The following is a 13,795-nucleotide window of genomic DNA, read 5'->3' on the forward strand; positions in this document are numbered from 1 at the left end:
GTGTGTGTGTGTGTGTGTGTGTGTGTGTGTGTGTGTGTGTGTGTGTGTGTGTGTGTGTGTGTGTGTGTGTGTGTGTGTGTGTGTGTGTGTGTGTGTGTGTGAGAGATAGAAAGAGACAGAGAGAATACACTAGGTTGGTTTTGAAGGCAAGAGTGTGAGCATAGTGGATAGACGTGTGTTGGTGTGTGTGCGGATGCCAAGCAGACTTGGGCTGCTCTCCAGACATGCTGACCTGTTGGATGGCCTCTGTCTGACACAACGGCAGCCATTGTCTCTCCTCGCGTCCACAGTGCACTGCAGCTGACCCACACAGCACAAGATGCGCACACAACCAACGGCAACAACACGCAACAGTCAGACCCTTCTCTCTCTCTCTCTTTCTCTCTCTCTCTTGTCTCTCTCTCCCTCACTCATTTTTTCTTTCTTTCTCTCTCTCTCTCTTTCTTTTGTCTCTGTCTTTCTCTTACACTCTCTCTTTCTCTTTCTTTCTTTTGTCTCTGTCTTTCTCTCTCTTTCTCTCTCTTTCCTCCCAGTCTCAGTGTTTTTTGACCACCTCCTGCCAAAGAGCTTTGGTTTTGCAGAGCATTTCGTTTGAAGGATGGGCTCTAATTGAGTTGGACACAAGGCATACCGAACCTTGTGTCGTGTGTTTGCGTGTGTATGTTCGTATTGAGTGCGTGTTTGCAACCACTGTGCTTTGTTTAAGAAGCCCTGGTGCTGACCCATCGTTGGCATCCTGTTTACTTCAAATGTCTGGTGCACCGCTGAATCTCTTCCTTCTTTTGCTTCTGTTTGCTTCTTTTTTTTTCTTTCTTTCGCATTTTTTCTTTCTTCCCTTTTTCACCCCTTCCTTCTCCACCTCCTCCTGGTCCTGCTCGCTGACCATTTTCGCAAATCTCTTTCAGATTACCTTTGCCAAGCAAATCAGCTGACTGGACACACTTTGGAGGTAAACAGCATCATTGTGAGTGTTGTCCTTTGTTTGCCATATTTCCATCTCTCAAATACAATACCAAACTGATCTCAGATCAGATAGCCAGACCAAACTAGTTTAGGATAAAATAGCTCCTGTTTACTGCACTGTCTGGAATAGAGATTATTGTGATTTACTAGGTCATGAACTGCAACCAAAAAAGTCCTGTGCATTCCATTATAATTTAAGTCCTATGAAGAAGCCTCCTGCCAATGGCAGTGCCCCTGCCTGTTATGTTTATGGAATCCCCTATGGAATTTCCTATAGCTCTAGGCCTCTATGTTCCCTGTATTTCAACCCAGTCAAATGAGGATGAATGTATAAGTGCCACCATTTACACAGCTTACGCACATGTAGGCGTACACACACACACACACACACACACACACACACACACACACACACACACACACACACACACACACACACACACACACACACTTATACACACACACACACACACACACACACATAGAAGCTGTGCTGTGAAAGGTCTGTTCTGTTCTCAATCATATACATACAGGCTTGCTCAGATTAAAGTCATTCATGTCTCTCTAACACTATACTCCAATTTGTCCATGCACAATCGCCTGTTATTGTCATCTTTATCACCACCATCCTCTTCATCCAGTCCCCCATTATAGTCATCCTTTACTCATATTCTGACACCCACCAGTGCTGTTTTCAACTTAAATCAACTTCCACAGTGTTGCATAACTTATAGAAGTCATGTATCTCTGATTGTGAGAAACAGGCTGCCCAGGGAGACTGGTCTGGTCTGGACGCTGGCTTATGTAAGCCCCTACTGGCCAGGTCCTCCTCATGGCGCCTGGTTCTCATGGTTTAAAATGTAATCCTTTGTACTGACCGCCCTCTCTATTGTTTTTTTTTGTCTTTCTTTCTCTCTCCTTTTGTTTGTTTGTTTTCTTTCCCTCTTCCTTTCGTTTCCTCTTTCGTTGCTTTTCTCTTCCGTGGACGATGACCTCTCTCTCTCTCTCCTGTTGTGCCGCTGCTGCGTTCTGGCCGATTGGGGCGTGTTCGCTGCGGTGTGGTGCTGTGGCGGGATTGGGCATGTTCAGGCTCGGCGCCTCTGGACGAACTGCACACGCTGCGCAGCCAGCTGCTCCTGCTGCACAACCAGCTGCTGTACGAGCGCTACAAGCGCGAGCAGCACGCCGTCCGCAACCGCCGGCTGCTGCGACGCATCATCAACGCCACCGCACTCGAGGAGCAGAACAACGCCATGGTAACGGGACTGTTTGTTTTTTTATGTGTGTGTTGGGAAAGGCCTCTCATGCACTGATGGGGTCATGTGCTGATGAGTTGCTATCAGTAAGCCTTTTCACTGAGTTTCAAGACTAATTAAAAAAAAAAAAGTGTATGTGTGTGTGTGAGTTCATCAGTGACGTAGGAATAACCTTGGTTGTGGCTGAGCAAACACACACACCTTGAAGGAGAAATCCAGCAAGTTTTCACATAGATCACATAGAGTTTCACATAGAGTTTCTCAAGGTCACCGAGTACTGAAAGAAAAACGAATACAATTGGTTTTACCTAGCTCGAGTTGCAATGAGTAGTCCTACACTCAGTCTGTGGGCATGTACATAGGGGCTGACGGACATGCCCCCAGAGTGTGGTGCTGTAGCTGCCCGACTGCGTTAGCTGCTGGTTGTAGCAACTCGAGCTAGGTAAAACCGATTGTTTTCGTTTTGTTTTTAGTACCAACAGTACTCGTGACCTTGAGAAACGGAGATCTATGTGAAAATTCGCCGTATTTCTCCTTTAACCGATAAAATGCCATGGCAAGAATACAGTTGTAGCCTGGAGCTTTACTGATTAAAGTATTGTTTGTGCACTGTACCAGTGTTAAATACAGTGCAATTGTGCATTTATGTAATGCTGTGTGGTCTGTCTGTGTGTGTGGTCTGTGTGTGTCTGGTTTGTGTGCGTGTGTGTTGCAGAAGGAGCAGATGAACCTGCAGGGTGTGGAGATGCTGTCGCTGCGGGAGAGCCTGACCGTGGAGCAGCAGCGCTACAGGCAGCTGTGGGACGACAGGGAGACCCTCGTCACCAGACTCCACAGCCAGGTCCGCCAGCTGCAGCAGAGCCGGGACGATCACTACACCAAGAACCAGGAGCTGCAGGTACGCAGCAGCCAAAACACACACACACACACACACACACACAGCCTCTACCTCAACCAGAATCAGGAGCTTACATGCATGTTTGCCAACTGTACAAAATAAAGTTGTTGTATTTGTATTATCATGTATTTAGAATGTAAGTGTAATGCTATTAAACACTTTATCATTAATGCATCGTCTTTTATTGATGATATTTTGGTTGTGTGTGTCTGTGTGTGTGTGTGTCTGTGTGTTCACCATTCCTTTCTTTTCCTTCCCCAGAGTAAACTGCAGGAGTGCCAGAAGCAGATGGGCGAGATGGAGGCGGAGCTTCAGAGAGCCAACAACAAGGTGTGCCACACTGGGCACCTGCTCAACCAGCTGACTGCCAAGGTATGGAGCGGGACAAACCTTGGGCAAACACAGCCTGATTTGGTTAGCATATGAAGGTACCGCCATCCCATGATCATCCACTGGCTTTATGTGGCTTGGGAAGATTATCATTTACTGCCAGCTTCTGTCTCAATGAAAACACCTAATGATTAAATAAGCTGACTCTGTTGGCTGCCTTGCTGCCTTTAGCCAGGCCCAGAGGTATCAAGGCACCAGCAATGAACTTGCTAAGATGGCCTGGAATGGTAGCGATACCGCCCGCCATCTTATGTTTGTTAATTGTTGCATAATTGGATAGAATTCAGGAAGTTAAAGGCAGCATGAATGGCACATGTACGAAATTCAACAGAACAAAGGTATCTTAGAAGGCAGGATTTTGTAAGAAGGGCTATGAAGCAAGAGATTGCCGTTTGTAAGTGCAGTTACACAATTAGCTTGGGCATGAAAACAATCCTGGGCATGAAAATGCTTTGACTGAAGGAATCAAAATGAACAGTTTTGTTGAAGGCGGTGTCCTGTTGCGTTGACGTGGGCCAGCTTCTCTCTTTTGGTCATCTCCCTTGTCCACCCCTCACAGATATCTGCTTTTCTTGTATTTTGAGCTTGGAGCCAAGATGGCCCAGAGATTGACCTAGAAATCTTTGGTCTGCTGTAAAGCCCACTCTATATTTGACACATTCTTAGACCACATGACCAGGAGCCTGTCAGCAGGTGGTCAAAATTTGTAGTTCCCAGTATAGTGTGTGTGTGTGTGTGTGTGATTTTAAATGCCACCAGAGATGTGGGGTAGGGGCCAGTTTTGGGCCCTTGGTGACGGATTCTGAGGGGGTCTGAGGACTGCAGCCTTAGGCGGGGATCACACTGGAAATAATGAAGCGGCAGCGGTAAGCATAACGCAATGCAACGCTCAGACCATAAGTTCTATCTCGTTCCTAAGCAACACAAATGTTTGCCTAAACTTACAATTGAATAATGTCACGTTGCGCTTCAACGCCCAGCTTGTTCAATGCTAGCGCTACACTTGTGCTGCCACCGTTCCGCTGCCGAACCATAGAGAACAGTAGGAAACCTGCCGCTTGCCACTGGCCAGTGTGATCTCTGCCTTAGTGTCCAGCTCTGGGATAGATGTCTTCATTTCACTGTGAGAAGCACCTGACCACTAAAATCATTTGCAGACTCTGCCTCTGAATCGGGGTCAGATGATCATTTTTCTAGATGCCACATCCAGAAATGTTCAGTAAACCCTCTCTCACTGCTCACTGATTTAACCATGTAGTAACACTTAATCTAAATTGAATCATATGATTTCATTTTCTCCAGATTTTCTATCTGACTTGGAAAAAAAAACCCTCCTCTGGGCCTACCTGGGTCATTCATCTTTCCTCTGCACTCCTGTGTAAACCCTGCTTAATGTCTTACTTCCTGTTCCTGTCTCCCTCTCAGCTGTTGACGAGCGAGAGCACCCAGCAGCAGATGAGTTTCCTCAGCAAGCAGCTCTTGCTGCTGGGAGAGGCCCACAAGCTGTGTGTGCAGGAGCTCCAGCACTTGGGCCCCGACACCACTAAAGTAAGCCCACAGACACTTACAGACATCACTAAAGTAAGCCCACAGACACTTACAGACATCACTAAAGTAAGCCCACAGACACTTACAGACATCACTAAAGTAAGCCCACAGACACTTACAGACATCACTAAAGTAAGCCCACAGACACTTACAGACATCACTAAAGTAAGCCCACAGACACTTAGACATCACTAAAGTAAGCCCAGAGACACTCGCAGACATCACTAACATAAGATCTACAGACACTTGTACACACCACTAAGATAGAATCACATACACTAGTGAGGTAAGACCACAGACACCACTAAGGTAAGCTCACAGACACCTACAGACACTAGTGAGGTAAGACCGCAGACACTCACAGGACAACAGTGAGATAAGCTCACAGACACTCACCATGTAAGTAAGACCACATACACCAGTAAGCTAAGCCCACAGACACCAGTGGCCAGTGATGTATGCCCACAGACTGGCTACAGGGAGGACACTGACTAGGTCTGAAGCTCAGGTGCCAAAGACTGGTGTTAATTGCATCATGGACTCTACTCATAGGAAAGGAATGCAGGCAATTTTGAATTGCTTTCATACTTTGCTATGTGCATAATGAAGCCTCTGTTCACATGTGTAGAAGGCTCATAAAAAGTCAGATAGAAGTTAAAGGTTTTCGGAAGAACCCCTTACCTGTTTGTTAGCAATATTGCTGATAACTCAAAAAGACTGACATAGCATGGCATTATTTTTTCAAAGGTGCAAGATTCTTTGAAAACTTCAAAGAAGTTTTTTTTTTTTGGTTTGAGAAACACTAACATAAGGATTACATAACATACGGATACAAAAAATCAAAACAAAAGAAACTGTCCACATTTGCACTTTTTTGATTCCAAAATGTTTTGACTGACCTCTTTTTCCCTCTCCTCATTCCTTCCCTCTCCCTCTCGTTCGTCCCCCCCCCCCCCCCCAGGAGAAGCAGATGCTGCAGTTGTCCAGCAGTAAGGAGGCGGAGCGTCTGCGCCAGAACCTGCTCTCCCAGGCCCAGAAGCTGGAGGCGGCCCAGCAGCGCGCTGTGGAACTGGAGACGCAGCTTTCCAAGAAGGAGCACCTTATCGCCGAGCAGAAGAAGTTCCTGGAGGACGTCAAGCTGCAGGCCAAGTACGCCCATGGGCAGGCAAACACACCTAGGAGTGGAATTAGTTAATGCACACACACACACACACACACACACACACACACACACACACACACACATACACACACACCAACCAAACACACATCTACCCTCATACTGAGTTGGACACTTACTTTGTCTCACACATGGGAGTCCTTAAAGTTGGGGTTGTGTAACCAAGTTAGATCCAAGTTTGTGTTGAAGTCCTGATGAGTTAAGTGAGTGTGTGTGTGTGTGCGTGTGCGTGTGTGCGTGTGTGCGTGTGTGCGTGTGTGCGTGTGTGTGTGTGTGTGTGTGTGTGTGTGTGTGTGTGTGTGTGTGTGTGTGTGTGTGTGTGTGTGTGTGTGTGTGTGTGTGTGTGTGTGTGTGTGTGTGTGTGCGTGCGTGCGTGTGTGTGTGTACAGAGGGGAACTGCAGGCCTCAGAGAGCCGGTACCAGGCGCAGCGGCATGTGACCCAGGCCCTCCAGGCCGAGCTGCTGCAGCTCTACAGCCGGCTGGAGATGGAGGCTCCTGCCAACACCACCAACTCTCCAGCAGGGGGCAGCACCGAGATCTACGGCCCCACAGAGGCCAGGTAACACAGACACAAACAGACATACAGACACAGACACACATTCTAACGTTGCGAACCTTAAGGACCCTATTTTCTGCCCGGGGCGGTTTGGCTTAAACGTTTGGCGGGTTGGCGATAAATTAAACTTGCTGCGGAGGCATGGATTTTGGGTATGGGAGAGGAGACCTATTCTCTGATCGGGAACATGTATCCAGCAATCACAAGCCATCAATGCCCATGTCTAATGTAGGAGCAAATGTTGAGGGTTAATGCAATTAATTTATCTTGGTATCCTCAAAGTTAATACATATTATGGCAGGGTTTAAAAAAAGAATTACATATTTGTTTTAAAAGGTTAAAACCTCTTGAAAGACTGGAGCGTCTAGGAAGAGGTAGTCTAATTTGTTTGACTTGAAAATAAATGTCAGCAGTATGCCCAAGTAATTAAAAAAAAAAAATACAGGAACAAGGAAAAGATGTTGCTTGCATTGTTGGATGAGGACTTCCCTCTGTGGCCAAACATCTCACTATCACATGCAAATATTCATATCCAACAACCTACCCTAAAACATGATAGTGTAACAGGATGCACCACAACAATCATACCAAGAAGAGAAGAAGGGTGGAAGTAGAGCACACCTAACCATACTCTACCTCTGATTGGGTCTGACCCCTAGCCTGGCTGACACCAAACCAATCCCCAACTGAGAATAGGTCTCGGCACTCTTAGTTCACTTTGAATTCTAAAGGTAACCACCGGTGAAATTAAACTTAAGTTGTACATTAAAGGAGAAATCCGGTTTCTCGAGGTCACAGACTACTGTCGGTACGGAAAAAAAAAAATCGGTTTTACCTAGCAGCCAGCAGCTAAAGCAGCACTACACTCTGGGGGCATGAACATGGGGATGTGTAGCGCTGTAGCTGTCTGACTGCTTTAGCTGCTGGCTGCAGCAACTTGAGCTTGGTAAAACCGATTGTTTTCGTTTTTCGACGGTACTCGGTAACCTCGAGAAACATCGCCAGATTTCTTCTTTTAGCTCTTACTGAATCCAATTGGAAGTATAACAAGTAACATTGTAAACAAAGTTTTTAAGTGTAGTTAAAGAAAGAAAAAGAAAGAAGTTTCAAAGAAAATACATAACATGTCATTTAATAGTAACCCCATCAGTGCAGGCATTGGTTATGTACAAGATGGTACCAACTGCCCCCCTCTGTCATCGTATAATGCCTGCCTCAGTTTTAGCGTGGAGATGATGGGACATGAGTGAGGGAAAGAGAGGGGTGGGTTCAGAGGAAATTACCTCATGCTGGACTCAAACTACCCTGGAAATTCAGAGATTTTAATAGCAGACTACTTTAAACTCCTTTAAAACTCCTTAGAGATCAAAATCCAATAGAGTATTAAAGTAGATAAAATGTATTTCAATTTACGTAAATAAATTCTCCAGAATGGATTTATGCTGTATTGATCTCGACACAAATAGCTTCATGAAATCATTCATAGGTCTTTTTTATTGACTTTTTCATCACAATAAGCCTCATGAAATTTAAGTGAACAAAACACTTTTTTTTTTACTTCACTTTTTTTCATCTTCGTCCAGAATCTACAGCAATATTGCAATCTCCTCTGATACATTCGCAAAGGGATTGCTTGACAATGCTATTGGTTGGCTTTGACCAAACGTATCTTCGGCTCTGCCCATTAGGTGCCCTGACCACACCTTTGCCTCACTCTCTGCAGCCCTTCGTTTTGTACACATGCTGCCATTTCACCCAGCTGTTTTAACCCTTAGAACCCGATTGACGCAAAGTGCGTCAAAAAACACACCCTTTCTTCTCCGTTACATTGCTCCGGAACTGTTCATCACAGCGAGATGAAACCTTTATAGCGTGACAGGGCAGAAGTGGGGCTTTCCACGAGACCACACACTTGTTTGTACGGATAAGTATGAAAATTAAAAAAAATCATGAAATTAAATCAAATTGCATCATATTTACAGCCTATACTTCTCTGAGTTCACCTGCGCACCCATCACTCTCGTTTGAATTACTCGCGAACCCGTGATCGCATAGATATGGCAAGCATATCAGATGAAAGAGTAGACACAGGGCTATTCATTGGTATCATGTATATCGATCCTTCTGGCTTATAAAAACAGACGAAGTGACTGCAAAATAATAACGTCATGTACACAAACCAACGCTGCACACCCATTACTCTCGTTTGAATTACTCGCGGACCCGTGATCGGATAGATATACCACACATGTCAGATGAAAGAGGAGACACAGAGCTATCATTTGATAACAAGTACATCCTTCTGGGTTATAAAACAGACGAAGTGACAGCAAAATAATAACTTCATATAGCTGGGGGACTTACCCCACGTTTTTGTCTGTTTTTGTGGCAAAGCATGTTTATAATCCAACGCTATCGTGTGTTTCTCTATGGCAAAACATGTTCATAATCAGGTTTTGAGATCCTAGCAAATTCCTGCATGGCATCCAATTCAAGGCTCACATTGCATCCCAATTTGTTCAACAAAGAAACACCTTTTTTGCCTTTACTTTGTTTATGGCAATGGAGTAAAAAGTTGAGAATCATTATGAGTGCATACACACGCAGGCTAACACGCAAACTCGGGTCAAGTCAGGTCACATCAGTTCGTGTCACAAATATGGAGCGCAGAAAGGTCATTTTTTATCAATAAATAAAAAATGGCATTTATTTCCGTAAATCACACACCACATATTTCTGTAAATTGCTCAGCCCCAGAGTATCCCTCCAACATGGCAATTATATTGCCAGATTCAGGACAGTCTGCCCTACACACAAATGAAATGCATGTAGAGCTATGAGCTTGCTGTGGTGAGATACATGTCAAAATATAAGAATTTTTATAATACGCTTTTTGTATTTTAATTCTTTAAAAATCTAAATAAAATCAATGCTAGTACTAATACATGAAATGATGGCAGATCTGGATAGCCTAGACCCTGCTGAAAAAAAATAATAATATGTGTGTGTGGCACTTACAATGACCAGAATAAATCCTTATGAATAAAGTTAGTGAAAATGCCCCAAAAACAGCTTAGGGTTCTAAGGGTTAAGCATCAAAGTAGGATCCTAAAGCTTTCAGTAAATGTTTACAGGAAAGTTTATGTATTTGTGTGTGTGTGTGTGTGTGTGTGTGTGTGTGTGTGTGTGTGTGTGTGTGTGTGTGTGTGTGTGTGTGTGTGTGTGTGTGTGTGTGTGTGTGTGTGTATGTGTGTGTGTGTGTGTGTGTGTGTGTGTGTGTGTGTGTGTGTCGCTCCAGTGTCTCCATCCCTGACGGCCTGGCCAAGGCCACCACCAAAGAGGGCCCGGGCGTCCAGCCCTCCCCTCCTCCGCGCAACGGCAACGCCAGCACTTTATCGCCCGGGCAACCCAAGGCCAAGCCCTCCCCGTCGTCCTCTTCGTCCCCCTCCTCTTCCTCGTCCGCCTCCTCCGCCACTTCCTCGGCCACCAACTCCGTCAACGGCAGCCGCGACGGCCCCCAGCCTCCCCCTCAGCTCCTGGAGCCCCCGTTGTTGGGGCTTCCCCCCCGGGGCCCCAGCGCCCACGACGAGCCCCTCACCGTGGGTTCCTACCCCAGCGCCAAGAGCTTCCTGGGCATGCGCGCGCGCGAGCTCTTCCGCAACAAGAGCGAGAGTCGCTGCGGAGAGTCGGAGGAGATGGAGGACCTGGAGGAGGAGAACGAGGGAGAGGATGGCGAAGGTGGCGGCGGTGGAGAAGGAGAGGACGGGCTGGGCCGAGGTGGAGGAGGAGGTGGGGGCCGGGTGCGTGCCTCCCCGCGCCGCCTCACCAGCCTCTCCCAAGCGCTGAAGAACGAGCTGTGCATGGAGCCTCCGTCGCCTGGGCCCGACTCGCCACCACCACCCGCCAGCCCCCACAAGCAGCAGCAGCAGCAGCAGCAGCAGCAGAAACAGAAACCGAAACAACTAGAACCACAGCAGCAGCAGTCGCACCCACAGCAGAAGCAGCAGTGCCCAGGTCAGGGCAGTGCCAACCCCACCACCCCCCCTCCTGCCTCGGCCCCCGTTGCGAGCACTCCGAGCCCCGGGCCCCGGTCCTCGCCCGCCAAGCAGGCCCTGCAGAGGGCCAACAGTCGGGAGCGGTCGGGGGTCGGGCCCGGGGTGGGCTCGCCGGCCAGCGCTGGACGGCCCAGGCAAAAGCAGCTGAAGATCATGGACTACAACGAGACCCACCAGGAGAGCAGTTAAGAAAGACAGACTGAGAGACAGAGAGATGGAGTGAAGGAGAGGAATAAGAGAGAGAGAGAGCGAGAGAGAGAGCGAGAGAGAGAGCGAGAGAGAGAGCGAGAGCGAGGTAGAGAGATGAGGGGAGGAGGTACTGAGTTACTGAGTGACTGGAAGGCGAAACGAAGCTGAAGTGAGTGATGGAGAGAACTGCTGGCTTCTAACAGTAAAAGAACGTTTAAGGCAAGACTTTTTTTGATTTTCAGTGTTATTTGTTCCATTCCCTCGAGTAGACAACAGGATTTTGGACTGTCTTTCTTTTGGCTTCTTCTCTGTTTTTTTTGTCATGATCTACCTTAAGAAAACTGGAAAACAAATGATGGAGGATTCACCTCGTGCAGTCGCAAGTGTTCACCAGCAGAGGGCTCTCAGTGTTCCCATCATTTGACCCCCCCCCCCATAAAGTCTGTTCTCACAGACCTCTGCACTCAGCTGAACACTTAGCTTTTAGTGTTGCCATCCGTTAGCCATTTTAGAGAATAATAAGCTTTTTACTACAACCTGTCCACATCAAGACAACAGACACGGTATGTGCCCTGACTTGAGCCACTAACAACAGTGGGCAAAAGTGCCAGGTTCTTTCGAGCAATATCTCACTTTGAAGGAATCAAATTTCTTGTTGGGCACTGATGATTTGCTATTGAAGGTGAATGTCAAGTGTGTGTTTGGTCATCGTGTTTCACACTTTTTTTCAGGCACCCCCATTAAAATCCAAGTAACGTTAGAATGTCAAGTACAACTAAATCAAAGACACTCATATCATGCATCTGTGTGTGTCTTTGCCAATATCAGTGAACATATGAAGGTCGTTGTGTGTGTGTGTATGTGTGTGTCCTTCCATTGTGTAAGAGTTTAGAAAGCGGACTTTTCAGGAGTGTAGAAGTGCAGAGGCGATTTTTTTATTAAGCTAGTTTTAAATTATTTATTCTCTTGTCACATGCTTTCCTGCTGCCTTCGTATATCCATTGTGCATGCTGAATTCTGCTCGGAGAGAGAGGTAGGTCTTCAAGGTGCACTAAATGAACTTTGGCTCACTAATAAGGTGCTGAATGTGCTAGAAGTATAATTGAGGAGATGGCCAATGTCAGGACATGGAGAACCCTTTTTTCCCCGTTTCACATATCTTAAGCACAGCTGTTAATGTTGATCTCTTTCTCCCACCAACACACTAAGCAATGTTGACACCAAGCAGCAGATATCACACCAGAACACAATGAGTGATGCAACCGCAGTTGTCTAGTGATTTGTGAAGCTAAACTGCTGCTGAGCCAGTCGCTTCCAGGCTCATGGAACATTGCTAGTGATGGAATGATCCCTTTTGTGAGACTGACCCCATCATTTACCCACAGTATGCCATGTTACCTACCGTAATTTTGTATTGTCCAGTCTTTCCCTAATTTAACCCTTGGTTAAATACTGCTTTGGCTTTTGCCTTCAGAGCAAAGCTATTCCGTTGCCTTCCCTGATGTTCTGCCTTTAGAACGCATACTGGCTCACACAGATTATTTTTTTGTTTTGTTTTGTTTTTAAACGATGGCATCATGGTGTGTTAAGTATTTCACAATTCTGCGTGAGAAGTGCCAAACCATGACATGCTGCTGAAGAGGTACTTAAGGCGAAGGAACACATACCTTCAAAGTATGAGCTATCATTTCAGTTTTCTTTTCTTGTTAGAAAAGAATCATGTAGAACCTTTTTTATGCACATATCACTTTTGAGTTGCATCGCTCTCTGATTGCACAGAAGGCCATGAGCTAATTAACTCCTTTCTTTCTCCTTTCTTTCTTTCATTCTTTCTTTCTCTCTTTCTTTCTCTCTCCTACTCATAAAGACTCGCAATGGGATGCGCTCACACTGATTATTGTGACGCTCACTTTGTCACATTTCACTCACATGCACTCTTGTCTTTCCCATCACTATGCTGCTGAGCATATGGAGCATAGCTCAGATCAGATGTGCTGAGGTGGAACACACACACACACACACACACACACACACACACACACACACACACACACACACACCAAACATATCTAATACATTATTTCAGTCAACACATACTAAAAGGGTGTCTGGTGTTACCTCCTTTTACTTGCTTCTCTGCTGTTTTCCTTTTGCTGTGAACAGAATGTGAAAAGTCTTTTTGTCTGTCTGCCCAGTTGTTTTAATGTCCAAAATCCTATTGTCCACCTGAAGACTCTTTCAGTCCTTCTGCCTTGCTATCTAAAGCATGTACAACAATCCACTTTAAACGCCAACCATAGGAAATAAAACATACCAAGATAACAAGGTACAATCAGTGAAAAATTGACTGGAGAAATTGAATGGGAGCTCCTTTACTGGAGATGGACGTTACGAATAAAGAGGAAAAAGAGGTTTGGAGGGGGACAAAGTTCTTAAGAAAAAAAAGCAGTTGCTTGTGTTAACTGTGAACGATTAAAAAAAGAAAAGAAAAATTAAATAAAAAAAATTGTCTTCAATGTTTTGCACTACAGTTCAGCTCTCTGACTTTTTTCTTATGATTGTGTATGTGTCTGGATCAAAATTCATCAACTTGTTCTCTATTTGACATTCAACAAAGTGAGGACTGGTACAATAAATGCTTTGATAAATCGCAATGTCCTAACATCAAACCCTTGTGGTTATAGAACAAATGTAACTGTTTGACAAGGTAGACCTGTTCTTGAAAAATACTTTTTGGCCCTGAATGCCTGAAACCAAAA

At 45.7% G+C, this 13,795-nt stretch overlaps 1 protein-coding gene across 6 annotated transcripts in view; it reads left to right on the top strand.

The window, feature by feature from the left end:
- The window catches only part of tsc1b (TSC complex subunit 1b), a 35,215-nt gene extending 21,649 nt beyond the window's left edge, over nt 1–13,566 (top strand). For 5 of the 6 annotated variants that reach the window (XM_076284647.1, XM_076284646.1, XM_076284643.1 and 2 more), the window contains 8 exons: nt 906–964; nt 2,053–2,219; nt 2,935–3,117; nt 3,379–3,489; nt 4,933–5,055; nt 6,017–6,204; nt 6,625–6,795; nt 10,091–13,566. In XM_076284647.1, coding sequence (XP_076140762.1) covers nt 906–964; nt 2,053–2,219; nt 2,935–3,117; nt 3,379–3,489; nt 4,933–5,055; nt 6,017–6,204; nt 6,625–6,795; nt 10,091–11,036 — 1,948 coding nt within the window. In that variant the 3' untranslated portion in view covers nt 11,037–13,566. The remainder of the gene's footprint in view (nt 1–905; nt 965–2,052; nt 2,220–2,934; nt 3,118–3,378; nt 3,490–4,932; nt 5,056–6,016; nt 6,205–6,624; nt 6,796–10,090) is intronic. The other variant, XM_076284648.1, reaches the window with a different exon arrangement.
- The last annotated feature ends 229 nt before the right edge of the window (nt 13,567–13,795 follow it).

This window comes from Alosa pseudoharengus, unplaced genomic scaffold (genome assembly GCF_046254945.1).
Source record: "Alosa pseudoharengus isolate Yale_2024_CS ecotype anadromous, Long Island Sound unplaced genomic scaffold, YU_APseudo_1.1 YU_APseudo_1.1_scf_14, whole genome shotgun sequence".
Taxonomy (NCBI): domain Eukaryota; kingdom Metazoa; phylum Chordata; class Actinopteri; order Clupeiformes; family Clupeidae; genus Alosa; species Alosa pseudoharengus.